The sequence below is a fragment of the Rhinoderma darwinii genome, chromosome 4, assembly GCF_050947455.1.
Source record: "Rhinoderma darwinii isolate aRhiDar2 chromosome 4, aRhiDar2.hap1, whole genome shotgun sequence".
Taxonomy (NCBI): domain Eukaryota; kingdom Metazoa; phylum Chordata; class Amphibia; order Anura; family Rhinodermatidae; genus Rhinoderma; species Rhinoderma darwinii.
In genome coordinates, this window is record NC_134690.1 from 311233353 (window position 1) to 311260820 (window position 27468).

The window sequence follows — 27468 nt, forward strand, 5'->3', positions numbered from 1 at the left end:
ATACATACATATATATACATGCAAATATACATACAAACATGCAGATATATACATACATGACAACATACATACATGCCAACATACATACATGCCAAAAAAATAAAATAATACGTTCATACTTACTTTCCTCCTGTCCGGCCTCCAGCGATGACGTTTCATCCATGTCGCCGCTGCAGCCTGTGATTGGCTGCAGAGGCGGTCACGTGGGATGAAGCGTCATCCTGACGTGCGTGACCGCCACTACAGCCTGTGATTGGCTGCAGCGGCGAAAGGGATGGAACGTCATCGCTGGAGGCCGGACAGGAGGAAAGTAAGTACGAACGTATTATTTTTATTTTTTCATTACATTAAAATTTTATTTTCCGCGCGCCGAGCATGTACTGTCAAGGTTGCTGAAAGAGTTAGTGCAGCCCATTAACTCTATCAGCACCCTGGACAGTAGCATGCTCGGCGCACGGAAGTGACAGGTTCGGTCCGAATCGAACTTTTTTGTGCAATTCGGCGAACTAGCCGAACCGAACTTTTGATAAGTTCGCTCATCTCTAATGGTGACGAACGGAAACCATTAGCAATGTTTCCGTCACCATTGATATCAATGGTGACTGAAACAGAAGCTGTGGTTTCAGTTTGACTTTCTGTTGCGGGGTTCACCCGCGGAAACCTCGGACGGAACCCCGGAACGGAAAGCGAACGGTGAACAGGCCCAGGTTGGATCCGTTGTAATCAATAGTCTGCTTGAACGCAGTGTGCAATCATTCATTGACATTGCAATAAAGTTTGTTTCTAGAGAAAAAAAAATTGCTGCCGTGCCCTCCCGATGCCACGCCCCGCTGTCTGCTGCTCTCCTCCGCCCCTAGTCAGTGGAGTGTGGCGCGTCAGTGCTGCTGTTCTTCATTAGTCATTTATACACTATCACTGCAGTCACTATGGCGACCGGGGCTTCAAACCGGCCATACCAGATAGTCATATTCGGGGCCTCTGGCTTCACAGGGCAGTTTGTTGTGGAGGAGGTTTCCCGAGCGGCTGATGGGGAAGATTACAGGGGCCTAGAGCTCCGCTGGGCTGTAGCTGGCCGGAGCAAGAAGAAACTGGAGGAGGTGCTGACCTGGGCGGCGGAGAGACTGGGTGAGTGTGCGGTAAAATTGGTACAAGATACCACATTCATGGCGACTGCAGAACAGTGGAGTGGGTGCACCTTGCCATGCTGCAGGCAGACCACGCCACCTCTGGTACCCTCCCTATGGTTTTCTGCGCACTAAACTTATTACACATGTTCTATGAATGGGCAATGGTCACAAGTTTTATCAGTTCTCTGCAGCATGGAGCGCTACAGCTGTGGAACTACAAGTCCCAGCATGCAATGACCGTCTCTAGCTTTCATGGCATGCTGGGACTTGTAGTCCCCAGAGAGCTGGAGAACTGCAGCCAATGATTTTATGCGCACCCCTAAGGTCACACTGTTATCTCCACTATCTACAGCATCGTTATTCATAACGAAGTATATCTAGAGTAAAGCCATCAGGGGGATGGAGTTAAAGAGACTCTGTCACCACATTATAAGTGCCCTATCTCCTACATAAGGAGATGGGCGCTGTAATGTAGGTGACAGTAATGCTTTTTATTTTTTTTAAAAACGATCTTTTTTCACAAAGTTAGGAGCGATTTAAGTTTATGCTAATGAGCTTTCTTAATGCCCAACTGGGCGTGTTTTTACTTTAGACCAAGTGGGTGTTGTACAGAGGAGTGTATGACGCTGACCAATCGGCATCATGCACTCCTCTCCATTCATTTACACTGCACTAGCGATATAGATATATCGCTATGTGCAGCCTCATACACAAACCCTAACATTACTACAGTGTCCTGATAATGAATACACATGACCATCCAGCCTGGACGTCATGTGTACTCAGAATCCTGACACTTCTGAATCTTTTTTGTGAGATTCCAGCAACGGATATGAAATCTCGCGAGATCTCGGAGCTAAACGAGATTTGGTTTCACTTGCCGGAATCCCACAAAAAAAGAGTCAGTGTCAGGATTCTGAGTACACATAACGTCCAGGCTGGATTTCATGTGTATTCATTATCAGGACACTGTAGTAATGTTAGGGCTTGTGTATGAGGCTGCACATAGTGATATAACGATATCGCTAGTGCAGTGTAAATGAATGGAGAGGAGTGCATGATGCCGATTGGTCAGCGTCATGCACTCCTCTGTACAACGCCCACTTGGTCGAAAGTAAAAGTACGCCCACTTGGGCATTAAGAAAGCTCATTAGCATAAACTTAAATCGCTCCTAACTTTGTGAAAAAATATCGTTTTTTTTAAATAAAAAGCATTACTGTCACCTACATTACAGCGCCCATCTCCTTATGTAGGAGATAGGGCACTTATAATGTGGTGACAGAGTCTCTTTAAAGGGGAACTCTAGGCCTTGTTTGTTTTACCCACAACTATAAGTGTTAGCGCGCTGACTGTGCCCATCTCTTAGGCCATGTTTTTGTCAGATCTTTATAGCCCCCGTTGAGTGCTGTGTATACAGAGCTGTTCTCTTCTAGTGGCAATGCTGCTAGGGTAATAAAGCTCTGTATATATGATATTCAATGCCACAATTTGAATCCAACAACAACAAAAAAAAACCTCAATATAAAATCGGAGGGATAGGGAGCATGCATGAGAATGGAAGTCCTATTATGGTTCTGCACAAAACGGAGCTGTAATATGGCTGTGTGCATGAGGCCTTATAATTATGGCCAGCTTTATCTACAGTCCTATTGAAAACCACACAGAACACATTGCGATATAACAGACAACATTGCCAAATGACTAATTCATCTCTGCTCCATCTGGATAGTTTTTACATATTGCTAGCTCACATGTCTTAAACCCCTTCCTGCGATTGGACATGACTGTACGTCCAGAATCAAAGTGATTTCCCGCAGTAGGGCGTACAGTTACGCCCAAGCTTTAAACTGTCACCGTGTCACACGGTGACAGCGTCCTGATCGCAACTGTCATAGACAGTTGCCGAGCAGGACTCATGGCACAGGACCAATCAGAATGGTCCCGTGACGGCAAGCGCTGTGATTGGCCAGTCAGTACTGACTGGCCAATCACAGCGCAGGAGGCTTGTTTTGCCGGCATCTCCGGCTCTGACAAGCTCGTTTCTGTCAGAGAGCTTGTCAGAGTCGGAAGCCAGTGAAAAGAGTGGAAAAGCGTTATAAAAACCCCAAAACCCAGTGATCTGCCCCTTTTGTGCCCACTGACAAGTGTTCACCCCCTTTGGTGCCCACTGGTTATCAAATATATAATATCAGTCACCCACAGTGTCCTTCTGCCGTGCTGTGATCTGTCCCCAGCAATCACCTGTTGCGGTACGCTATCGCCATCACCGTGTTGTGTCCCTAGATTGCCCACTGCCCACGTTCCCTGTTAGGTAGCAATGCCACGTCTCATTTAGTTTTTCCGCTGGTAGGTAGGGTACCCTTACTCGTTGAATACAGCAGGGTCGCTGCTCTCCAGTCTGTTCTCATTCCCCAGTTGGGAGTAGCGCTGTTTATTTTTTGTTAAAAATAAGTTTAAAAAAAAGTTACAAAAAAAATTGTTAGTAAGTAGCTGAACTAAATTATTCAATATGGCCAAAAGAGTCTTCTCAGCCGAGGAAGCATATCAAATGCTGTATTCCGATACGGACAGCGCAAGTGAAGGGGAAGCGCAGTTCGTGCTTTCATATTCATCCATATCCAGTGACTCTGAGTCTGCACCCCCCCCCCCCCCCGTCAGCGCAAAAGAGCCGCAGGTCCTGCTCTGCCTGAGCTGACATGGGTAGCTGCGGACAATTATACCCCCCAGGTGCCTGAATTTACATCCCCCTCAAGCATTCAAATTGACACTACGGGTTTCAGCCCCATTGGTTATTTTAAAGTTGTTTTTTTTCAGACGCCCTTTTAGATTTATTGGTCAAGCAGACCAACATCTATGCGGATCAGTTTATCACCCAGAACCCCGACTCTTTTTATGGGAGAGGCCAAAATTCGACCCCCACAAACGCAGTAGAATTGTGGAAGTTTTGGGGCTTATTTTTAAGCTTTGGACTTGTAAAAAAGCCCAGTATTTGAGACTATTGGTCCCCTGATATTTTTTACAACACACCCTTTACCGCACAGTAATGACAAGGTTGCAATTCGAAGACATCCTAAAGTTCCTGCATTACATTGACAATAGTCACTGCCCATCCCCACAGGACCCAAATTTTGATAGGCTGTATAAAATAAGACCATTAATTGCCCACTACTCCCAAAGTTTTTCCCGAGTTTATACCCCCCAACAAAATATTTAGGTGGATGAGTCATTGGTAAGTTTTAAGGGTAGACTGCACTTCAGGCAGTATCTACCCAATAAAAGAGCCCGGTACGGCATAACTGTACAGATTATGTGAAAGTGCCACCGGTTACACCTACTCTCTTAGGGTTTATGAGTGGAAAGACTCCTGGGTGGTGTTGACCTGTCTGACCAGGTCATAAAACCATACAGCGCCGTGCGCAAGACAAAGGTATGGTATAAAAAGCTGTCTGTGAATCTGAGGGCCTGATGGACCTTACTAAAGTCAATGAGTTTAGTTGGTCGCTGTTTGTGTCTGTCATGCAATGCATCCGGCGCTACCGGTATCGCTGCGCGGAGCAACTGAAACAACAAATGCTTATGTCAGCGAAGTCTAAGGGCCTGTTCATATCTGCATTCAGATTTCCGTTCTTCTTTGACAGGAGCAGAACAACGAAAATACCAAAAGTGCCGATTCAGTCAGAGACAACAGTCAGGGTGTCCGTGGTTTTACCAAAAACATTTGTGCAGTATGCTGCAATATTATTCCCGATATTTTTGGCCGGTTCTACAACGGAGGCCCCCAACGTAGATGTGAACAGGGCCTAACACACAGGATAACATTAATAGTGATCACATCTAAGTTTATTAAATTAGATGTAATCACTATTAGGCTGGATTCACACGAGCACATTACGTCTGTAATGGACGGAACGTATTTCGGCCGCAAGTCCCGGACCGAACACAGTGCAGGGAGCCAGGCTCCTAGCATCATAGTTATGTACGATGCTAGGAGTCCCTGCCTCTCCGTGGAACTACTGTCCCGTACTGAAAACATGATTACAGTACGGGACAGTTGTCCTGCAGCGAGGCAGGGACTCCTAGCATCGTACATGACTATGATGCTAGGAGCCCGGCTCCCTGCAGTGTGTTCGGTCCGGGACTTGCGGCCGAAATACGTTCCGTCCATTACAGATGTAATGTGCTCGTGTGAATCCAGCCTTAAAGGAACAGTGTCACCACAATTTTTTTTTTAATATGTTAAAGATGTTAGTGCTTTATTAAAAACGTTTGGATTAATTTGTGTGTTTGTGTGTTACTTTTTCTTATTTTTACACTTTTTCTTCCCTATGGGGGCTGCCATTTTTTTTTCCATTTCTGTATGTGTCGATTAACGACACATACAGACATGGAATACGGCAGCTCCAGTCCCATAGGGACTACGAACGGGGCCCGTTCCATCCACTAACATGTACGCCGCTGTGTGGGAACGACGCATGCGCCGCTCCCACACAGTTCAATTTGAAATGCGCGCCGTCCGGCGCCATTTTCCTGTGGACCGGAAGTCGCGGCCGGACAGTAATATTACTACTTCCGGTCGCGGCTTCCGGACTTGTGCACATGGAGCAGCGGCAGCAGACGGAGCGGAGGGAGCGGCGGCGACTGGAGCAGGTAAGGGATTTCTATGTATGTTTGTGTTTCAGTGTGTTTACTAGTGTATGTAAACCTCCTACACTGTGTGTTAGCTCAAAAAATGGCGACACACAGTGTAGGAGGTTAGACAGTTCAAACCCCTCGTTTCTCCCGGCACTAGCCAGGATAAAGGAGGGGGGGATGCTGAGAGCTCACTAGAGCGAGGGCTTTTTACCCAATTTTGCAGCATAAAGCAATGTGGTTGCTTTACCACATGCAATGCTGCAATTTTGGGAATGGCTCCATCTAGTGACCAGCAATGGGAAATATTATAAATTAGAATCCAATTGAATCCAATTTATAATATTTCCTGACTCGTGAAAAAAATATTAAAATTAGAACAATGTTTAATCACCTATACACTAATTGTTTAACTAAAAAAAAAACAAACATGTTTTGCTGGCAACACATTCCCTTTAAAGAGGCTCTGTCACCAGATTTTGCAACCCCTATCTGCTATTGCAGCAGATAGGCGCTGCAATGTAGATTACAGTAACGTTTTTATTTTTAAAAAACGAGCATTTTTGGCCAAGTTATGACCATTTTTGTATTTATGCAAATGAGGCTTGCAAAAGTCCAACTGGGCGTGTTGAAAAGTAAAAGTACAACTGGGCGTGTATTATGTGCGTACATCGGGGCGTTTTTACTACTTTTACTAGCTGGGCGTTCTGACGAGAAGTATCATCCACTTCTCTTCAGAACGCCCAGCTTCTGGCAGTGCAGACACAGCCGTGTTCTCGAGAGATCACGCTGTGACGTCACTCACAGGTCCTGCATCGTGTCAGACGAGCGAGGACACATCGGCACCAGAGGCTTCAGTTGATTCTGCAGCAGCATCGGCGTTAGCAGGTAAGTCGATGTAGCTACTTACCTGCAAACGCCGATGCTGCTGCAGAATCAACTGTAGCCTCTGGTGCCGATGTGTCCTCGCTCGTCTGACACGATGCAGGACCTGTGAGTGACGTCACAGCGTGATCTCTCGAGAACACGGCTGTGTCTGCACTGCCAGAAGCTGGGCGTTCTGAAGAGAAGTGGATGATACTTCTCGTCAGAACGCCCAGCTAGTAAAAGTAGTAAAAACGCCCCGATGTACGCACCTAATACACGCCCACTTGGACTTTTTCAAGCCTCATTTGCATAAATACAAAAATGGTCATAACTTGGCCAAAAATGCTCGTTTTTAAAAAATAAAAACGTTACTGTAATCTACATTGCAGCGCCGATCTGCTGCAATAGCAGATAGGGGTTGCAAAATCTGGTGACAGAGCCTCTTTAAGATCCATTCAGACATTGAGGTGCGATTAAAACCGCATTTGAAAACTGCATGTGTTTTTAACCTGCAATTTGGTGTGCTTTTTGGTGTAGTTGTGGTAAAAAAACACAACCGCATTGAGAAACGCACCCTATTGTGGTAAAAATGCTTGTGGTTTTCGTATGTTTTTTTTTTTTTTTTTTTATATGGCTCTAATTGCTCCTCGACTGCAATGTCTGAATGGACTCTTAGGCCCTGTTCACACAGAGTTTTTTTGAGACGGAAAACGCGCCAAAAACGACCGAAAATGCCTCCCATTGATTTCAATGGGGGGCAGATGCATTTTTTTACCGCGAGCGGTAAATACGCTCACATCAATGGGAGGCAGGGAAAGCGCATTTCGTTGCGTTTTTGCCCGTGGCACTCAATGGGTGCGAGCGAAAAATGCAGTGAAAAACATGGCAAAAAAACTCTGTGTGAACTCAGCCTTAAGGTTATCCTGTGTGTTGGAGAGCTGAACTCAGGCTCTGCTGAAAGTGCTTGATGCAACTTCTATGCATAGAAACTGCATTGGGGGAAAAAAAAAATGTGGCAAATTAGTAAAATCACCAAAAACATACACTTTAATTATGACAAAAACAAATGGGTGCAAAGTTTTATATAGCCTTTAACCACTTCAGGATTTTTAGTCTTCATTATTGTGCAGTACCCTATGTTTTATGCTGTTGAAGTCTTTGAAAACCTAAAGAAAAGTCCTAAATTCAGTACCAGTCACTGCTCCTCTTATCCATTATTCATTTGTAGGAAAGCCGCAGCTGAAGTCCATTGACATTATAATCTGCGATGTAAGTGACGCCTCCTCCCTCGATGATATGTGCAAGAAGGCCTCTGTTGTTCTCGACTGTGTGGGACCAGTAAGTATCATACAGCTGTACAAAACCAGTCAGTATGTAGAGTTGTTTTTCACAAATCATTTTTTTTAAATTAAAAATATATTTTTTATTTTGATAATGAAAATAAATCTATATTTTATTTTTATTCTTTGGTATCACGAACAACTGGAAATGTAATGGCTCATAAAAACTGAGCGGTTCTCTGTGATGCTTTTAACAAGGGCATCTATTATATGCCCATAAAGGGTGGGCTGTACGCCACTTGTCATCTTTCTGGCAAGGTAGCAGATCTTCTCCACTAGTCAGCATCCCCAACATCACAGGGGGGCTGTACAGTGGGGGCGGCATTCAAAATATCCGCTGGACACAACAATGGAGAGTGAAAAAATGCTTGATCACATAATGCTCCATAAGTTTAGCATAAGTTTTCTAAAAAGTTAGTGTCCATTTAAAGTGCCACTGCCTCATGACTGTGACTCCTTAAAAGGTCATTTCCAAATCCGACATTGATGGTATATCCACAGGATATGCCATAAATGTTTGATAGATGTAGGTCTCCGCTCTGGGATTCACACTTCTCTCCAGAATGGGGTTAACCGCGGCTCTCGCCATTCCTTTTTATGGATGTTACGGATAGTTATATATTGTAAGTACTGGTTATCTGTGCAGTGTGGCAATATTCTATTTCTGTCTGAAGAGACACTGCACTTTTTACCCACTACAGAAATGATCAAGCATTTCATCATTTATTTGTGGACTTCTGTAACTCTTTCTAATCAGTTGTTTAGTGATGACTCTGCAGGGCGAAGTTCTCCTACTTATCAGACACGCATGGTTCAATAGGTTATTCTTTAAGAATCATGCGGTCCTTTGTCATACACTTCTCCTTGACACACACAAAAAAGCTTTCATACATTTCGTGTAAATCTGAGCTGAAGGAGTGTATGTGAGAACTGATAGTACCTCTGTACTGAATCACCCAGAACATCGCTCTGTCTAAGTGCATTAGCGATGGCATTGAGGGTGCGCACTGCCCCCACACATAGTTACATTATAGCTGTTGTATATCTGCGGCGTCATCCTAGGCCTGCATTGCTGCTACCAGTCATACATATAGTTCACATTATAATGTGTATATATCCATTTATGGTTAAAAATAATAATAATTGCTGCTAACACTCCAGTATTCATGTACTACATTCTATAGATTTCTAGATTAACATTTTACATGATGAGAGATCTGTGTTCTGAATGTACATTTTATGTTTTAGTACAGATTTTACGGTGAACCTGTGGTGAAAGCCTGCGTTGAAAATGGAGCCCACTTTGTCGATATCAGTGGAGAACCCAAAGTAAGCTTAAACAGTTATTTCATACACGCATAATGGCTTATGTGCTTGAAGATATCCTATTATTCAACTTTCCGTATAAGCCACATTCATTTTTTTTTTGTTACTTCTCTGTGTTAAAGGCTATGTACACCTTTTGAGGGCTTTTTTTTTTTTTTTTTTTTTTTAAATTTGTCAGCGTGATTAGTGTAACATTGTAATTAGTTTTTATAAAAAAAATTGTTTTACTTTTGGAGATACAGCTGTTCTGTATGCTCTATACAGAGCAGCTATATCTTTCGCTATTCACTGAATCCGTCAGTCCCGTGGGCCTGACGGGTTCAGTGTCAGTGTTGGGGCTCAATGTCAGCGGGTCCACGCAGGATCCACTTGTAATCAATCACATCTAAGTTATGAACTTAGATGTGATCGTTTCTGAGGGGGGGAGCGGAACTTTTTTTTTTATATACTGGGCAACCCCTTTAAATGCTCTCTTCTGCCTTGCATTTTGGAAGAATGTGTTTCTTCGTTAGGATTACTGTTAGGGTATGTTCACACGAGGGCGTCCGTTACGGCTGAAATTACGGGGATGTTTCAGCCTGAAAACATCCCCGTAATTTCAGCCGTACCGGCATGTGCAGGCGCTTGAACGCCGCGTCAATTACGGCCGTAATTAGCGCTGCTATTCATTGGAGTCAATGAATAACGGCTCCAATTACGGCCAAAGAAGTGACTGGTCACTTCTTTGACGCGGGCGTCTATTTACGCGCCGTCATTTGACAGCGGCGCGTAAATATACGCCTCGTGTGAACAGACAAACGTCTGCCCATTGCTTTCAATGGGCAGATGTTTGTCAACGCTATTGAGGCGCTATTTTCAGACGTAATTCGGGGCAAAAACGCCCGAATTACGTCCGTAAATAGGCCGTGTGAACATACCCTTAGTGTCTGAAGTAAAGGCTACACTTCCCAGAATGCAAACGCTCACTAGAGCATGCCCTGTGCAGACCTTATAGTAACGAGGAATGTTAGACCTAAGGACTTGACGGAATTGTGAATACAGCCGATAATACATACTGTAACTAAGGAGACGTACAATAAATAATGTATTCATAAGGGTTCTAAAGTTTTTATGTAGCTTATGTCCAAATTTCACCTATAAATTGGTGCTTTAAAGTAAATAATTGTTTGAAAATGTGTGACTTTACGTGTGAATAGATCTGTTTTATCCATCCAGAATTATCTATTCATATCTGTGAAATCCTACAACGTCACATGTATGATCTTTAGACAATTCCCCATTGTTGATATTTGAGGCACAGAGCCCTGTTTAGGTTGAAAAGAATTTTATATTTATTTTTCAAGAAATCAGACATATCAGTCTTTCCTTTTATACTTTTGCGTCTTTTTGGAACACTCCTGTGTTTGGATGGAAAAACTGCCACAAATACTGCATGTGTGATTTCAGCCTTTAACCCCTTAAGGACGCAGCCACTTTTGAACCATATGACACAGCCTCATTTTTTAAATCTGACGTGTCACTTTGTGGTAATAACTCTGGAATGCTTTTACCTATCCAAGTGATTCTGAGATTGTTTTCTCGTGACATGTTGTACTTTGTTAGTGAAAAAATTTGGTCGATAAATTCAAGATTTATTTGTGAAAAACACCAAAATTTTGAGAATTTGCAAAAATTAGCATTTTTCTAAATTCAAATGTATCTGCTTCTAAGACAGTTATACCACAAAATACATACTAGTTAACATTTCCCATATATCTACTTTATGTTTGCATCATTTTTTGAACATCCTTCTATTTTTCTAGGACGTTACAAGGCTTAGAACTTTAGCAGTAATTTCTCATATTTTCAAGAAAATGTGAAAAGGCTATTTTTTTAAGGAACAGTTCAGATCTGAAGTAGCTTTGAGGGCCTTATATATTAGGAACCCCCGCAAATCACCCCATTTTAAAAACTGCACCCCTTAAAGTATTCAAAACAGCATTTAGAAAGTTTCTTAACCCTTTATGCGTGTCACAGGAATTAAAGCAAAGTGGAAGGGAAATTTGCAAATTTCATTTTTTTTATTTTTTTTTTGCAGAAATTCCATTTTAATCCATTTTCCCTGTAATACCAAAGGGTTTTACAAGAGAAACACAACTGAATATTTATTGCCCTGATTCTGCAGTTTTTAGAAATATCCCACATGTGGCCCTAGTGCGCTACTGCACTGAAACAAAGGCCCCAGAAGCTAGTGGATTTTTCGGCCTTCCTTTTCTTCAATTATATTTCAGGCGCCGAAACAAAGGAAACCCCCCCAAAAAATACCCCATTTTGGAAACTAAACTCCTTGAGGAATTCATCTAGGGGTGTCGTGATCATTTTGACCACACAGGTGTTTCATAGATTTCATTAGAATTGGGCAGTGAAAATGAAAAATGACTATTTTTCAATAAGATGTAGCTTTACCTCAGAATTTTTATTTTTTTCAACAAATAAATGAGGAAAAGCACCCCAACATTTGTAAAGCAACTTCTCCAGAGTATGGAAATACCCCATATGTGGTAAAAAACCACTGTATGAATACACATCAGGGCTCAGAAGGGAAGGAGCGACATTTACCTTTTGGAGCGCTGATTTTGCTGGTTTGATTTCTCAGCACCATGTCGCATTTGTAAAGCTCCTAAAGGTACCAGTACAGTGGTAACCGCCCCAAAAGTGACTCCATTTGGGAAACTACACCCCTAGAGGAATTCATCTAGGGGTCTAGTGAGCATTTTGACCCCCCCAGGTGTTTCATAGATTTCATTAGAATTGTGCAGTAAAAATTAAAAATTATATATTTTTTTCCACTAAGATGTAGCTTTAGGTCAAAATGTTTCATTTTCTCATCAAATAAAGGAGAAAAAGCACCGTAACATTTGCAAAGCAACTTCTCCAGAGTACGGCAATACCCCATATGCAGGGGCGTAGCTGGGGGGGGCAGGCGGGGCATGTGCCCCGGGCGCAACCCGGAGGATAGGGAAGGGGGGGCGCCGAAGAGCAGCTGATCGCTGCTCACAGGCGCCCCGTATGTCGGACACCTGCCACAGCTTAGGAAGACCCAGGACATTACGGCGTTCTGACTGGGGTCTGTGACGGCCAGGGAGTGGACCAGTCCAGTCACATGACCTCACGTCAGTGACATGAGGTCAGATGACTCAGGTCAGTGGACAGGTCCACTCCCGTGCTGCAGCCTTCCAGCATCTGCCTCTACTCTGTGCTCTGCCGAGAAGCAGAGGAGGAAGCTCCGCCCACAGCCCGTCCTGACCTGTGATGCTGTCAGCAAGGCGACATGATGAGTGTCTGTGTGTCTCTGTGTGTGTGTGTGTGTGTGTGTGTGTGTGTCTCTGCATGTGTTTGTCTCTTACATCTACTACATTATCTGTACTCAGAGAGTTATCTCTGTGTTATCTGTGGTGTTACATAGGACTGCAGGGAACATCTACTACATTATCTGCACTGTGTGCTAAATTACAATCGCAGCTCTGCTACACAGTACAGATAATGTAGTAGATGTTACCTGCAGTCCTATGTAACACCACAGATAACACATTGTGCTAGATTACAATCTCAGCTCTGCTACAATGTGTTATCTGTGGTGTTTCATAGGACTGCAGGTAACATCTACTTAATTATCTGTGCTCTGTACATATGTGCCTGTGTGCGTATATATGGGTCTGTTTGTGAATGTGTCTTTGTGCTTGTATATTTGTGCCTTTTATGTATTTGTATATGTTCCTGTCTGTGTATTTGTGTGTGTGTATATATATATATATATATATATGTGTGTATGTGTATTTGCCTGTATGTCTAAATATCTGTCTTTATGTATGTACAGTATATATGTTCCAGCGTGTCGATATATGTGGTTCATTTTTGGTTTGTGTAGGGGGTGGCAATAGAGAGTCCCGCACAGGGCGCCATCCAACCTAAGGCCGGCCCTGGCTGTCACCAACCCTAGTCAGAAGAAACTCTGCCCGCAGCCTGCGCCGAATGACCTCCTCGGCTCCTCCGGTAAGTCACACCAGGCAGAGCAGAGAGTGGTAGCGGTAGGCTACCGCTCACCGCTCTGTTCACAGTGTGGCGCTATTTAAAAGGGGTGGGTGTGTGGCGCTATTTAAAAGGGGTGGGTGTGTGGCACTATTTAAAAGGGGTGGGAGTGTGGCGCTATTTAAAAGGTGGAGGGGGGTGTGGCGCTATTTACAAAGGGGCAGCGGGCTGTGTGTGGCACTATTTACAAGGGGGGGCTGTGTGGCACTATTTTCAAGGGGGGGCTGTGTGGCACTATTTTCAAGGGGGGGCTGTGTGGCACTATTTTCAAGGGGGGGCTGTGTGGCACTATTTACAAGGGGGGGCTGTGTGGCACTATTTACAGGGGGGGGGAGATTTTGCTTGGTGTATTAGTGGTATTTCAGCTTATAATGTGGGGGCATATGTAAGCTGGGCAGAGTACATCAGGGTATATGTAAGCTGGGCAGAGTACATCAGGGCATACGTAAGCTGGGCGGAGTGCATCAGGGCATAATAGGATGATGTAATAATGGGGTGAATGAATAATTCATGGATTGGTGTGGTACGCTTTGAACCAATCCTTTATGCACAGGCCGGGTTATTGGGTATTATACAGAATATCTGCGCTCCAGTATTGCCTTATATTTGACTTCTTCACTAGCCCTATAAGCAGCACACGGCCCTAAAGTTTCCTCATCTCCGTCATCGAAGTAGTCCTCAAATCCGAAGTAGTCCAACAACCGAACCTGTAAAAAAAACATTAGTTAGGCCCTGTTCACATCACCGTTCGCTTTCCGTTCCGGGGTTCCGTCTGAGGTTTCTGTCGAGTGAACGTGAAACCACAGCTTCCGTTTCAGTTACCATTGATATCAATGGTGACGGAAACATCGCTAATGGTTTCCTTTTGTCACCATTCCGTCAGGTTTCCGGTTTTCCGACGGAATCAATTTCGCAGTCGACTCCGCTATTGATTCCATCGGGAAACCGGAAACCTGCCGGAATGGTGACTAACGGAAACCATTAGCGATGATTCCGTCACCATTGATATCAATGGTGACTAAAACGGAAGCTGTGGTTTCACTTTCCGTTGCGGGGTTCACCCGACGGAAACCTCTGACGGAACCCCGGAACGGAAAGAGAACGGTGATGTGAACAGGCCCGAACACTAATAAGTGAACAAGCAAAGCCATTATCATACTTACCTTCCTGAGTCCGTGACCATAAACTAAGCACTGACACTTCTAAGCTGTCATTGGTTAGTTTACATCACACGGTCCCAGGTTATCCCCAGTTCATTGGGCTACTTTTAAAAGTAGGCCAATGAACTTAGGTAACCGGCCACTATGTGATGTAAACTAACCAATGATTACTTAGAGCTGTCACTGCTTAGTTTACTGAGCCTTGTAATTTTGGCTTATCTAACATCAGCTAGGAGTTACTAGAATTGGCCCGGGATCACCATTTATGTCTTCCGTTGATGCAGGCCTGCTCCGGTGGGACGATGCCAGACGACCTGATGTCATTGCGCCACAAGAAAAGCGCCGAATGGCGAGGAAGGGAACTGACGGTTCACTTGCCTAGCCTGCACTTTAACTTGTATTCATGTCCTAAGGACACTGATACAATTGAAGCGATCCCTCCGGCCTCGCGGACTGGGACTTAAAACATGGTAAAATAATACATACATGCCTTACCTGGTGCCCTCCAGTTGTGCCGTGGATCTGCCGTCACCCCCTCAGCGCTGTTCAGAAATGGCTCTAGCGCTTCTTAACTCCTTCCTGACCGCCCACCGTCTTTTGACGTCAGGTGGCGCATGTCCCCACATATATATAAACACACAGGCACATCTATACACAGTACAGATAATGTTGTAAATGTTACCTGCAGTCCTATGTAACACCACAGATAATACATTGTGATAACTCTTCGTACAGATAATGTAGTAGATGTTACCTGCAGCCCTATGTAACCACTCCACACAGATAATGTAGTAGATGCTATTTGCAGTCTTATGTAACACCAGAGATAACACAAAGTGATAACTCCGAGTACAGATAACGCAGTAGATTCGCACACACACAGAAACATTATACACATACAGACACACATTTAGGCACACAAATACACGTAGAGATACATATACACATCCAGACATACACACACACACAGAGACACAGACACACACAGCGGCTAAAACAGAAGACCGATTCTCCATTAGGCGCATCGACGAGTCCCTAGTCAACTTCAAAGGGAGGCTACACTTTCGCCAATATTTACCTAATAAAAGGGCGAGATACGGAATAAAAATGTATAAACTCTGCAAAAGTGATTTCGGATACACCCACCGATTTAGAATATATGAGGGGAAAGATTCGCAAATAAATCCCCCAGACTGCCCCCCTTCTCTGGGAATAAATGGACGAATTGTGTGGGACACCATACATCCACTTCTAAATCAAGGATACAACTTGTACCTTGATAACTACTACACCAGTATGTCACTTTTTAAATGCCTCTAAGACAAAAACACGGTAGCCTGTGGCACAATTCGCCGCAATCAGAGAAGCCTCCCAAAGCCATTTATAGCTTTTATAAATTGAGAGCCGGGGAATGCAGAGCATTGTGCAGCGATCAGATCCTGCTCATGAAATTTAAGGACAAAAAAGACGTCCTGATGCTGACCTAAATTCATGCCGATGACACCAGCCCTGTCCAAATACGTGGGACGAGCACCACAACCTCCAAGCCTGTCTGCATACAGGATTATAACAAGAATATGGGTGGAGGACTTCAGGAGGCGGGTGTAAAGGATCTGCCAGACACAGCTTCTGTGTCGACGCCCGTGGGTAATCAGTCTGCACCTGCTCCTATGTCTGTGAGACTGACTCCATCTTCCACCACTCAGGATGGCAGGCTTAGGAGTGGGAGAGCCTATCACAGCCTGGCCAGACGGAGCTAGCTCCCGCCCACTGTCTATTTATACCTGCCTTTCCTGTTCTCCTTTGCCTGTGATTCTGCTCTGCTTGTTTCCTGGCTCTGCTGCTGCTGCTGCTTGAACTACTGATCCTCTGCTTGTTATTTACCTTGGCTACTGACCACTCTCCTGCTCAGCGTTTTGTACCTCGTGCACTCCTGGTTTGACTCTGCTCGTTCACTACTCTCGTTGCTCACGGTGTCTCTGTGGGCAGCTGCCCCGTTTCCCTAGCCTCTGTGTACCCTTGTCTGTTTGTCTGTCGTGCACTTACTGAGCGTAGGGACCGTCGCCCAGTTGTACCCCGTCGCCTAGGACGGGTCGTTGCAAGTAGGCAGGGACTGAGTGGCGGGTAGATTAGGGCTCACCTGTCTGTCTCCCTACCCCGTCATTACAGCGGGGCATCCTGAGTGGCCGCATCTCACCTCGGCTCCGTGCACCGTGCAGGGAATCCGGCTGTTATCGCTGCCATCGGAGGCTCGCTGTTCTCCTTCTTGTGGTGGGTGCACAGGACACCCTCCCCTGTACCGTCGGAGCCGCTCATTTGCTCCGGGAGTAGTCAGTGTCTCCATTGAGGCACGCCGCCCTAGCGACCGCTAGCCATCTTGTGGCCTACTGCTCCGCCATGGGTGGGGTCGGCCGGGTAGTAGCGCCGGAGCTGCTGCCTTCCATCTTCCCCTCAGGGAAGGTCTCGGCGCCCCTATATTGCCTCCCAGGGACATTTCCTTGCCGGTGAGGGCCGCTGGCGTCGCACGCCTGTCCTCATCACTGAGGAGTAGTCGGCCATCTTGGGGCCTGCGATCCTGCCTCATCCGGAGTCGGCTGGTCACTGCTGCTGGCCTTGAGGCTGCTGGAGAGTCTCCCCATTACATCTGGGATCCCCAGTCGCCTCGCGGAGGGGGACTGTGAGGCGGACATCATCCCCACTCACAGGGAACGCTGGAGGGGGCTGAAACACTTTTGCCTGGCTCTCTGAGGGGGAAGAACTGAGCGCCCTGGCTCCTTCCTCATCAGGAAGTTGGCGGGCATTTTGAGCGCTGTTCGTCTTCATCTTTCAAAGTAAAGCATCCGGACCGGAGATATCGCCTGGTACTGAGTGAGTACAGTGTCTCCCCTTTCAAGGACTGCGTATAATCTTCTGCTAAGTATAGGGGCCACATAGAGACCTGTTGCATGTACATTTTGAACTCTGCTTGCCTCAACCCTGGGCTGCACGCTTGAAATCTGGCATATATGTCGTCTGGATAATTACATTGCCTGTTGTGCTTGCCTGACTGCTCATACTTCACTATCATCTGACTTCAGTATTAGCTGAATTCGTGTCACGGTGCTGCCACCTAGTGGTCGTTCTAGTCTTATTTGTTGCACCATCTTTTGTTCTACAAATTGCAAATTCTGATAAAATGCTGATGCCATAACCCTGAAATGTAGGAGACGACCCGCCCGACCTAATCTAGCCCTTCCATCTCTCTCCCTGTCTTGATAATGGACAAATTTCTTCATAGACACACTCAGCCTCCACGTCTTACTAGGCAATCTCAAGGGACCAACCCTAAAACAGAAGCAATGACCAAGGGAAAAGCCGGTAAAGACAAACAGGTGCCTAGACCTCCTCAGACTCCGTCTGCATCGCTGTCTTGTCCTCATTCACCTGAACTTCTCCAAACTGGAGACGTCACTCCACCAAACCTATGTCCGGCTGACAGTCCTATGTCCTCTCCGCTTATGGATCTTCATCATGCCACTGCAGTGGCAGAAGAGGTGTCTCGCTTAAAGATGCCTTTATTTGACAAGAGAATGGATCTGTTCCATACCTCCATTAACTCGGCACTGGCGCAGATTACAGCAAACGCACAAAAAATAGCAGACCTGGAAAACCGTGTGCTGGCATGCGAAACTACAATGTTTGATCTGGAGAACTCGGTGGCTCAACCCCAAAATGCAAAATCATTCTGAGAGATAAGCTGGAGGACCTGGAAAACTGGGACAGGCGGAACAATCTACGCTTTGTAGGAATTTCTGAAAGCGTTGTGGGCGATCTCATGCTGGTTCTCACAGCAGACCTCCCATCCGCCCTCCAACTGGATCTTACACCGGACCCATTCAGCATTGAGCATGCTCACAGAATTGGCCCCCCGCGGGGAGAGCGAGAGAGAGAGTAAACCTTGCCCAGTTATAGTGAAATATCTTAACTGGGCAATCAAGGAACGTGTCTTAAGGGTTTATAGACAGGCCAGGAACTTGCAGGTCAGGGGATCTAAACTCCCTTGTTTTCCAGGACTTCTCCTCAGCAGTCTCCTTGAAACGAAAGGCGTTTACGCCAATATGCCGTCATCTACACGAGAAGGGAATACGTTTCCAACTTCTGTACCCAGCTAAGCTCAAGGTGACTGAAAACGGCTGAACCAACATCTACGAGGATCCTGGAGCAGCTCTACGTCAATTCTTCAGAGATGTCACTGCCTGACCTGTCATCATTCTGTGAAAATTTGGGGACTCTTCTACCACATGTTGCGTATTTGCACTTTAGTGCTGCTATTGTTTTCTTTTACTATGCCTTGCATTGCTAATTTGTATTATGTGGTGCACATATTGTTCACTTTATTTAACTGTTTTTTTTTTTCCTACCCCCTTCTTCCCTGGACACGTGTTATCCTCCTAGGTCGCTACATCATGGGATCTACTGCTTGCTGGGACAGTGGACCCCGATTTTGTAACTCTTCGCACTTCTACTCTAAGAACGCCCCTACTGGGATAGGATGAGTACCCTTTATAGCACTATAGACACACCTGCCGTCACGCCTTCCACACTACGAATGGTGAGCTGGAACGTTGCTGGCCTAAATACTGTGGTCAAGCGTAAAAAGGTTGTAACTCAAAGCGACTGAGACCCCATGTCATTTTCTTACAGGAGGCACACTGGCGTGAGGGCGATGGGGGTTGACTGAAGACCCCATGGTTGGGTGACTGTTACACGGCCTCCTTACACTTCTAAATCTAGGGGGGTGGCAACTCTCTTTCATAAATCTCTGGACCTGACTGTTCACGATACATACTCAGACCCGGGGGGGCATTTCCTGTACATCGACGCTACTATTAACACGCACAGATATAGCCATGTTAACATATACGCACCTGTGTATCCTGTGTAACGCAGACTTTTACTCCTCTCTTTTCACTTTTCTACTACAGAGACAAAAACACACTCTGATCTTGGGAGGCGACTTTAACTGAAAAAAAAATAATAATAATAATTTCTAGCGACAAATTCCCTTTAAACAGTTAGTATATAAGTGATTACACATTGTTTTAATTTTTTCACAAGTCAGGAAATGTTATAAATTAGTTTCTAGTTTATAACATTTCCATGTGCTGGTCACTAGAGGGAGCAATTCCCAAAATTGCAGCATTGGCAATGTGGTAAAGCAACCTCATTGCTTTATGCTGCAAATTTAGGGTAGACACACTCGCTCTAGTGTCCTCATACAATCCCCCCTCCCTTATTCTGGCTAGTGCCAGGAGAAGGAGGGTGTTGATTCTTCAAACCTCCTACACGGTGTGCCGCCATTTTCTGAACGAATGCACAATGTAGGAGGATTAGATACAGTGGTAATCAGACAGTATAACACAAACATGCACGAACGTAAAACACACATCACATACACAAACATAACTTACCTGCCGCCTCCTTGCGTCTTCGCTGCCTTGAACATATGGCCGGAAACAGCGACCGGAAGTCGTCATCTTACTGTCTGGCTGCGGCTTCTGGTCCACATGAAAATGGCGCTGGATTTCACGCATGGAATACCTATCATTGTGTGATCCCTGGCGTATAACTCACCCCTCCTCACGAGAATACACGTATTTTTCGCATATTCACAACATTCACTCGAGAATTGATTATTTTCTTATACCGGATTCCCTTTTTCCATCACTCACCTCAGTAGACCTGATGCCCATATGTATATCAGATCATGCTCCAGTATGCATGGAATTTACCACGGGCACTCCAACGTCCTATAGTCGTAATTGGCGGTTTCCTTCCTATCTGTTGACCTCTGAGGATTTCCGCAATTATCTGACAGTCCACTGGTCTCCTTACGTAGATGACAATATTGCCCACCTAGATGATACGGCCCTTTTTTGGTCCACGTCTAAGGCGGTTATGAGAGGACACAACATTTCTTATGTTAATTTTAAACGAAGGGAATATCGGAAGAAATTTCATTCCTTGAATACAGACCTTATCAAGGCTCATAAATTACTGGTGGAGTCCTGTACTCCTGAGGCTAAAACAGCATATCTAGCAACTAAATCTCTATTGGAGACTTATATACAGGGTCAGGCTAGTTGGGGCGTGGATATGACCAGTAACAGATATTTTAGATGGGGTAATCGTGTCGGCTCTCTGCTGGCAAAGATTCACAGGCCTAAGCGCTCGAATCACAACATTGTGAAATTAGTGGATCCAGAGTCTCGCTCTGAGATTTTGGACTCTGATCTCGTCCGGCGGGAGTTTGTGAATTATTTTGCGGACTTTTATTGAACGACCACATATGATCAGGAGGAAACTAAATCATTTCTATCCAAGCTTCATCTGCCCAAACTAACTGAAGACAATAGAACAGTTTTGAATAACGATATCACGGAGGCGGAGGTTGCTTTAGCAATCTCTAACCTACCCAATAATAAAACGCTGGGTCCTGACGTCCTATCGGCGGAATATTTCAAACTTTTGCCAGATATTGTACCGACATTGACGAGGACCTTACAAGCCATATTTGGTGGGGAGATCGACCTGCCTAACTTTCATGAGTCCAGAACCATATTGCTTCCTAAACCTGATAAGGATCCTACTCTCCTTTCCTCCTATCGCCCGATTTCCCTTTTAAACCAACACTATAAGCTCCTAACAAAGATTTTGGCCGACAGCCTCCAAACTATGCTTGGACCGATCATTGCCCCAACCCAGTTAGGTTTCTTGAGGAATAGGCATTCCACTAAAGGTATCTGCCAGGTATATTCCTAAAATACATACGGCTTCGGGGCAAGTGGTCTCTGATCCGAAGGACATTACCACATGCAGCCAACAATACTATTCCTCTTTGTACAATATTAAAGGCCGCTTACATGATATACCGGTTGAAACTCTGCAGTCCAAAATCGATGTATATTAAAATGAGTCTCCGCTCCCTACTCTTTCCCATCTGGAGTCTAATACCTTGGAAGCTGACTTTACAGAGGATGAAGTGCTGCAAGCTTTGAAAGATTTTCCGTTGGGGAAGAGTCCTGGTCCTGATGGCTTTAATAATAAATTCTACAAAACATTTCAGGATTTGTTAATTCCCTTCTTAACGCGGGTCTTCAATTCCATCACTTCAGCGTGTGGTTTTACTCAACAGTCACTTGAGGCACATATCACGATGTTACCAAAACCTAGGAAAGACCCTACGTCTTGCCCTAACTTCCGCCCGATCTCACGGATAAATGTGGATGTCAAGCTATTTGCGAAGACCATTGCATCACGCATCTCCCCCATCTTACCCTCTCTCATTCATGATCAGGTGGGATTCGTTAAAGGGCGAGAGGCAAGGGACAATACGAATAAAACCATTCTTCTCATGTCCTATGCACAAAGACAGCTCTCCGTAGACGCTGAGAAGGCTTTCGACAGAGTGAATTGGCTATTCCTTCAGAGAACCTTGTCACAAATCTGTTTGGGTCACAGTATGCTCGGTAAAATCATGTCCCTGTATACGAGGCCTACAGCTCGGGTTCGTATGAACGGTTTACTGTCGGATCAACTACATATTTAGAATGGCACTAGACAGGGTTGCCCGTTATCCCCTATTCTATATGTTCTCACTATGGAACACCTGGCTAGTGCCCTGCGAAATAACCCCTCCATAAAAGGAAAAACTGTGAGATCCATGCATACTACACTTGCTTTGTTTGCTGACGACCTCCTCTTATATGTAACAGAACCTATTGTGACTTTACCATCCATACTTAAGGAATTTGAAAGTTTTAGTCAGCTCAGCAATTTCAAAGTTGACTACTCTAAAACTGAGGTCTTAAACGTGTCCCTCAGCCCTGATTCGGTTGAACACTTAAAACACAACTTCCCATTTAAATGGCAACAGGAATCCTTAAAGTATTTGGGGATCCACATTTCACAAGATTTGAAGGAGTTGTTCCGTCTGAACTATATCTCTCTATTGCATCGTACGTTGAGAGATTTAGAGCAGTACTCCTCTGTCCGCCTTTCCTGTTTTGGCCGGATGAACGCTGTGAAAATGGACATTTTACCTAGATTTTTACATGTATTTCAGACTGTGCCGATTCTGTGCTGAATCCTATTTCCGTCCATTGCAAAGAGCCATAAATAAATTTATTTGGGGCTCTAAGAAACCTCGGATAAGCATGACGGTGCTCTGCAGACCTAAATCGGATGGAGGGGCGGGGTTACCGGATTTTAAAAAATATTCTGCAGCTCTTCTAATGAGAATTGCTGATTTGGTTTAGATCATTTACTCACAAACAATGGGTTCGCCTGGAATTTGAAATTTCACCCTTGCGCCTAACATCTCTTCCGTGGATTGCCAAGCAGCATAGAAATACACCCATGCTACCATTATTGACTCAACAATTTCTGGTGGCCTGGGATAGGGATGCAGTGCCTTCCAAATTAACACATTGTCCTGGTCCTTTTACTCCTTTAGGCTATGTTCACACAAAGTATTTTGCAGGAGGAATATCTGCCTCAAAATTCCGTTTGGACGTTTGAGGCAGATTTTCCTCTCCCTGCACGCCGATTTTCGCTGTGTTTTTCGCCCGCGGCCATTGAGCTCCACGGGCATAAAACACCACGAAATACGCTTTCTCTGCCTCCCATTGAAGTCAATTGGAGGTCAGAGGCGGAAGCGCCCGAAGATAGGGCATCTCGCTTCTTTTTCCCGCAAAAGACGCCGACGCCTCCCATTGAAATCAATGGGAGGCATTTTCGGGCCGTTTTTGCCGAGTTTTGCGACGCGGTCTCCGCGTCAAAAAACTCGGCAAAATACTCCGTGTGAACATAGCCTTATTTGACAATCCCGACTTCACACCAGCGATGGGAGTGGAGGAATTTCTTTCCTGGAGTAGACCGGCCAATGTTAGACTCTCTGCCACACTTGCCGACACACATGAGCTTTCCCACTCTATCGTCTCTGCAGACATCTTGTCCTCACAAAAGATTATCTTGGATGGAATATCTACAGTTTAGAGCATACATTTCCGCCTTCTCAGATTGCGAGGCTCTTATCTTAGGCAAAACTACATTAGAAACTTTTCTATTGCTACCCTCTATGCCTACTAAACCCTTATCAACACTGCATGCATTCCTTCGTGCTCCCCCAGAGCTCTTGCAGCTTAGATACGTACAGGCGTGGGATCGTGAATTAGGGTTTCATATTCAGGATGAGGATTGGTATAACATTTTTTTGCTTACGCATAAACTGCCCTCAGCTTGCTATGCTCAGGAAAATAATTTTAAAGGGAATGTGTTGCCAGCAAAACATGTTTTTTTTTTTTTAGTTAAACAATCAGTGTGTAGGTGATTAAACATTGTTCTAATTTTTTTTATTTTTTTCACGAGTCAGGAAATATTATAAATTGGATTCAATTTATAATATTTCCCAGCACTGGTCACTAGATGGAGCAATTCCCAAAATTGCAGCATTGCATGTGGTAAAGCAACCACATTGCTTTATGCTGCAAAATTGGGAAAAAATCCCTCGCTCTAGTGAGCTCTCAGAATCCCCCCCTCCTTTATCCTGGCTAGTGCCGGGAGAAACGAGGGGTTTGAACGGTCTAACCTCCTACACAGTGTGTCGCCATTTTTTGAGCTAACACACAGTGTAGTAGGTTAACATACACTAGTAAAACACACTGAAACACGAACATACATAGAAATCACATACCTGCTCCAGTCGCCGCCGCTCCCTCCGGTCCGTCCGCTCCGTCTGCTGCCGCTGCTCCATGTGCACAAGTCCGGAAGCCGCGACCGGAAGTAGTAATCTTACTGTCCGGCCGCGACTTCCGGTCCACAGGAAAATGGCGCCGGACGGCGCGCATTTCAAATTGGACTGTGTGGGAGCGGGCCCCGTTCGCATTCCCTATGGGACTGGAGCTGCCGTATTCCATGTCTGTATGTCGTTAATCGACACATACAGAAATGGAAAAAAAAATGGCAGCCCCCATAGGGAAGAAAAAGTGTAAAAATAGAAAAAAGTAACACACAAACACACAAATATAAACGTTTTTAATAAAACCCTAACATAAAACTGATATAAAAAAATAAAATTTGGTGACACTGTTCCTTTAAGATTCTCACCCGATGGTACAGATATCTGGTCTTGCTACACAGAGCCTTTCCCTCCGTGTCTGATCAATGCTGACGATGCCTTTCTGCTTTAGGAACCATGCTACACATATGGTGGGAATGTCCCATTCTGTCTCCATTTTGGACTAACCTATTCGAACTATATAATGTTTTGTTTGACTACCAAATACCTATCGAGCCTGCTGTTGGACTGTTGTCCCTTTTGCCAGGTAATGTCACAGCTCTGAAAAGAGGCATCTTCAGACCTTTTCTTACTGCAGCCAGGTGTGTGATCCCTAGGCACTGGAAATCTACGGGATGCCCTTCTCTTCGTGAATGGGCAACCGAGCTGAATCGTATCATGAGAATGGAGGGCCTCCTGGCAGGGGACAATTGCAAACATGACCAATTCATAACTACCTGGAAGAGTTGGATTCTGTTTACAGAGAGTGATGCTCTCTCCTGTTGGCTGGAAGAACACACTTGAATCTCTTTGGTCAGTAGCGCATCTTGGGTCGCTGCCATCCCTCTGCACCCTTCACCTTTCACTTGTTCGCTTTCCTTCCTTCTCCGCTCCCCCTTTCTATTTGCATCTCCATTTTATGATTCATATGCCAATGTAAACTTTTTTGCTGCTGACATTACATGTACTCTACTTGTATTGTATTCAACTGTGTTAACTTGAAGTGGTTCAGTTGAACTGCCACTCGTTTTATGTGCAATTACAGTATTATTGTATATTTGTACTGAAAAATGTAATAAACTTTGATAAAGAAAAAAAAAAAAGGTATCCGCCAGGCTGTAGCAGCCACGGTGTCTGCCCTAGACACCTCCTCCCCAGTGTCCATGCTGCTGGGACTTGACGCGGAAAAGGCGTTTGACTCTGTATCACGGCCATTTCTCACAGCGGTGTTGCAGTCCTGGGACTTCGGGGACCGCTTTCTAACATTCCTTTCACGCTCACAGGCCTGTTCTGCCACATCCCTTACCACTAATGGGCTTAACTTGCCTCCTATCTCCATTGTCAGGAGTACGCGTCAGGGTTGCCCTCTCTCACCGTTAGTTTTTAATTTGTCCCTAGATCCCCTTCTCCGTCATCTCCAGTCCTTGCTAAGTAAATTAGAAAAAAGGAACACGGCGCCACAGAGGCCAATTCAGGATTTGATAGATGATGAGAATAAGGTGGATGCGACAATTACGCTCACCTCGGGTGGTGGACACCATAGGTGTCAACAAGGCTTGGAAAGCTGCAGCCAGGATTGGCCTGAGGAAGACGTCAGTTCGGCGTCGAAACGCGTAGCCTGTTATCAATAAAGCCCGCTGTACCTACCTACCATGATGGTCGTGTAATATCTCGATCCAAGCAGCGCCGGTGGTCCCGTTTTTTTCCTACTTCTAATCTCATCTCCAGTCCTTAGCATGTTTTCAAGGCATACAAATTGGAGATTCTCAAATTAAATTATCGGCATTTGCAGATGATATTTTGCTGTTCATATCTAACCCTGCTTCTACTCTACAATTTATGGTGTCTTGTCAGGTTTCATGATCAATCTACAAAAATCAGAAGCCCTAATTCTCAAGGGTCCCTCCAGGCCACTCTGGTCTTCGAAGCATTCATTTAAATGGAACTCTGATTACTTTCCCTATTTAGGGGTACACATCACGAGACAACCATCACGTTTATATCAATGAAACCTTAATTCCTTTGTAGCATGTTTGGAATCCCAACTCATGGCTTGGAGACCCTTTACTCTATCATTTTTGGGAAGGGCCAATCTATTAAAAATGGTGGTCTTCCCTAAATTGTTATACTTACTACAATCCTTGCCTATATACTTGAGGCCAGTGGACGTTAGGCAGCTGAATACTCTTTCGAAGCTTCATTTGGAACCAAAAGAGACCAAGAGTGAGTCTATGCATATTGCCGCAACACCGTGAACAAGGTGGGATAAATTTTCCCCAGATTCACTTATACAATATGGCAGCTCAACTGCGAGTGATTGGGGATTGGATAACTGGTAGCTCCTGTTTTACTGATTCTACATTAGACCAACAATTTTCAAGACCCATTTCCTTAACATGCCTCTTACACACTCCCTACTTAGCTCTGTCCTCCTGGAAGACATGGACCAAGGTCAGACAACACTTAGGTTTAAACCCTAGATTTTCCCTACTCCTTCCTTGGATCCATAACTATGATTTCCAAAACACCAATCCCCATGTGGTCTTTTGTGGATGTGCTCGGAGGGGGTTGACATGTATTAGTCAGATAATTAACATGCTCACTCGTCGTCCCTACTCCTTTAATGAACTACGTATTCAATACGATTTTTTTGGGCCCACACCCATTTTATTACATGCAGGCCTGTAGTTATGCTCACAAGGTCATTAGACACTTACAAGATCAAGACTGGGATGACTTCATCTGTCACTTAACTCCATCTCACCAATGCCGAAAAAGACTAATCGCTACCTACTATAACGTTTTAAGACAGCCATTGGACTACGCTAAATCGTGATCGGGTATATCTTACTGGGTTGACCACTTAGGATATCGTAATGAGTTATTTGATCTATCATCTGTAACTACGGCTGCCAAATACCTCCCATCAGCTATGTACTGGGAGATGTCTTTTAAAATAGCTCATAGGGCTTACGTGTCCCCTTATAGGGGCATTCTCATGGGTAATTCCCCTGACCATTCGTGTTTAAAGTGTGGAGCACTGCATGCATTGTCTCTGGTTATGCCCAACTATTGTTGACTTTTGGCGAAAGATTCAATATTTTGTGTCAAACACCCTGTCCATACAATGTCC

At 44.9% G+C, this 27468-nt stretch overlaps 1 protein-coding gene across 1 annotated transcript in view; it reads left to right on the plus strand.

Annotated features, from left to right (window-relative positions):
* Window positions 1-827: 827 nt before the first annotated feature.
* The window catches only part of SCCPDH (saccharopine dehydrogenase (putative)), a 74756-nt gene continuing 48115 nt past the window's right edge, over window positions 828-27468 (plus strand). Inside the window, exons 1-3 of the mRNA XM_075862727.1 lie at window positions 828-1125; window positions 7853-7962; window positions 9213-9293. Of these exons, the coding sequence (XP_075718842.1) occupies window positions 927-1125; window positions 7853-7962; window positions 9213-9293 (390 nt within the window). The 5' untranslated portion in view covers window positions 828-926. The remainder of the gene's footprint in view (window positions 1126-7852; window positions 7963-9212; window positions 9294-27468) is intronic.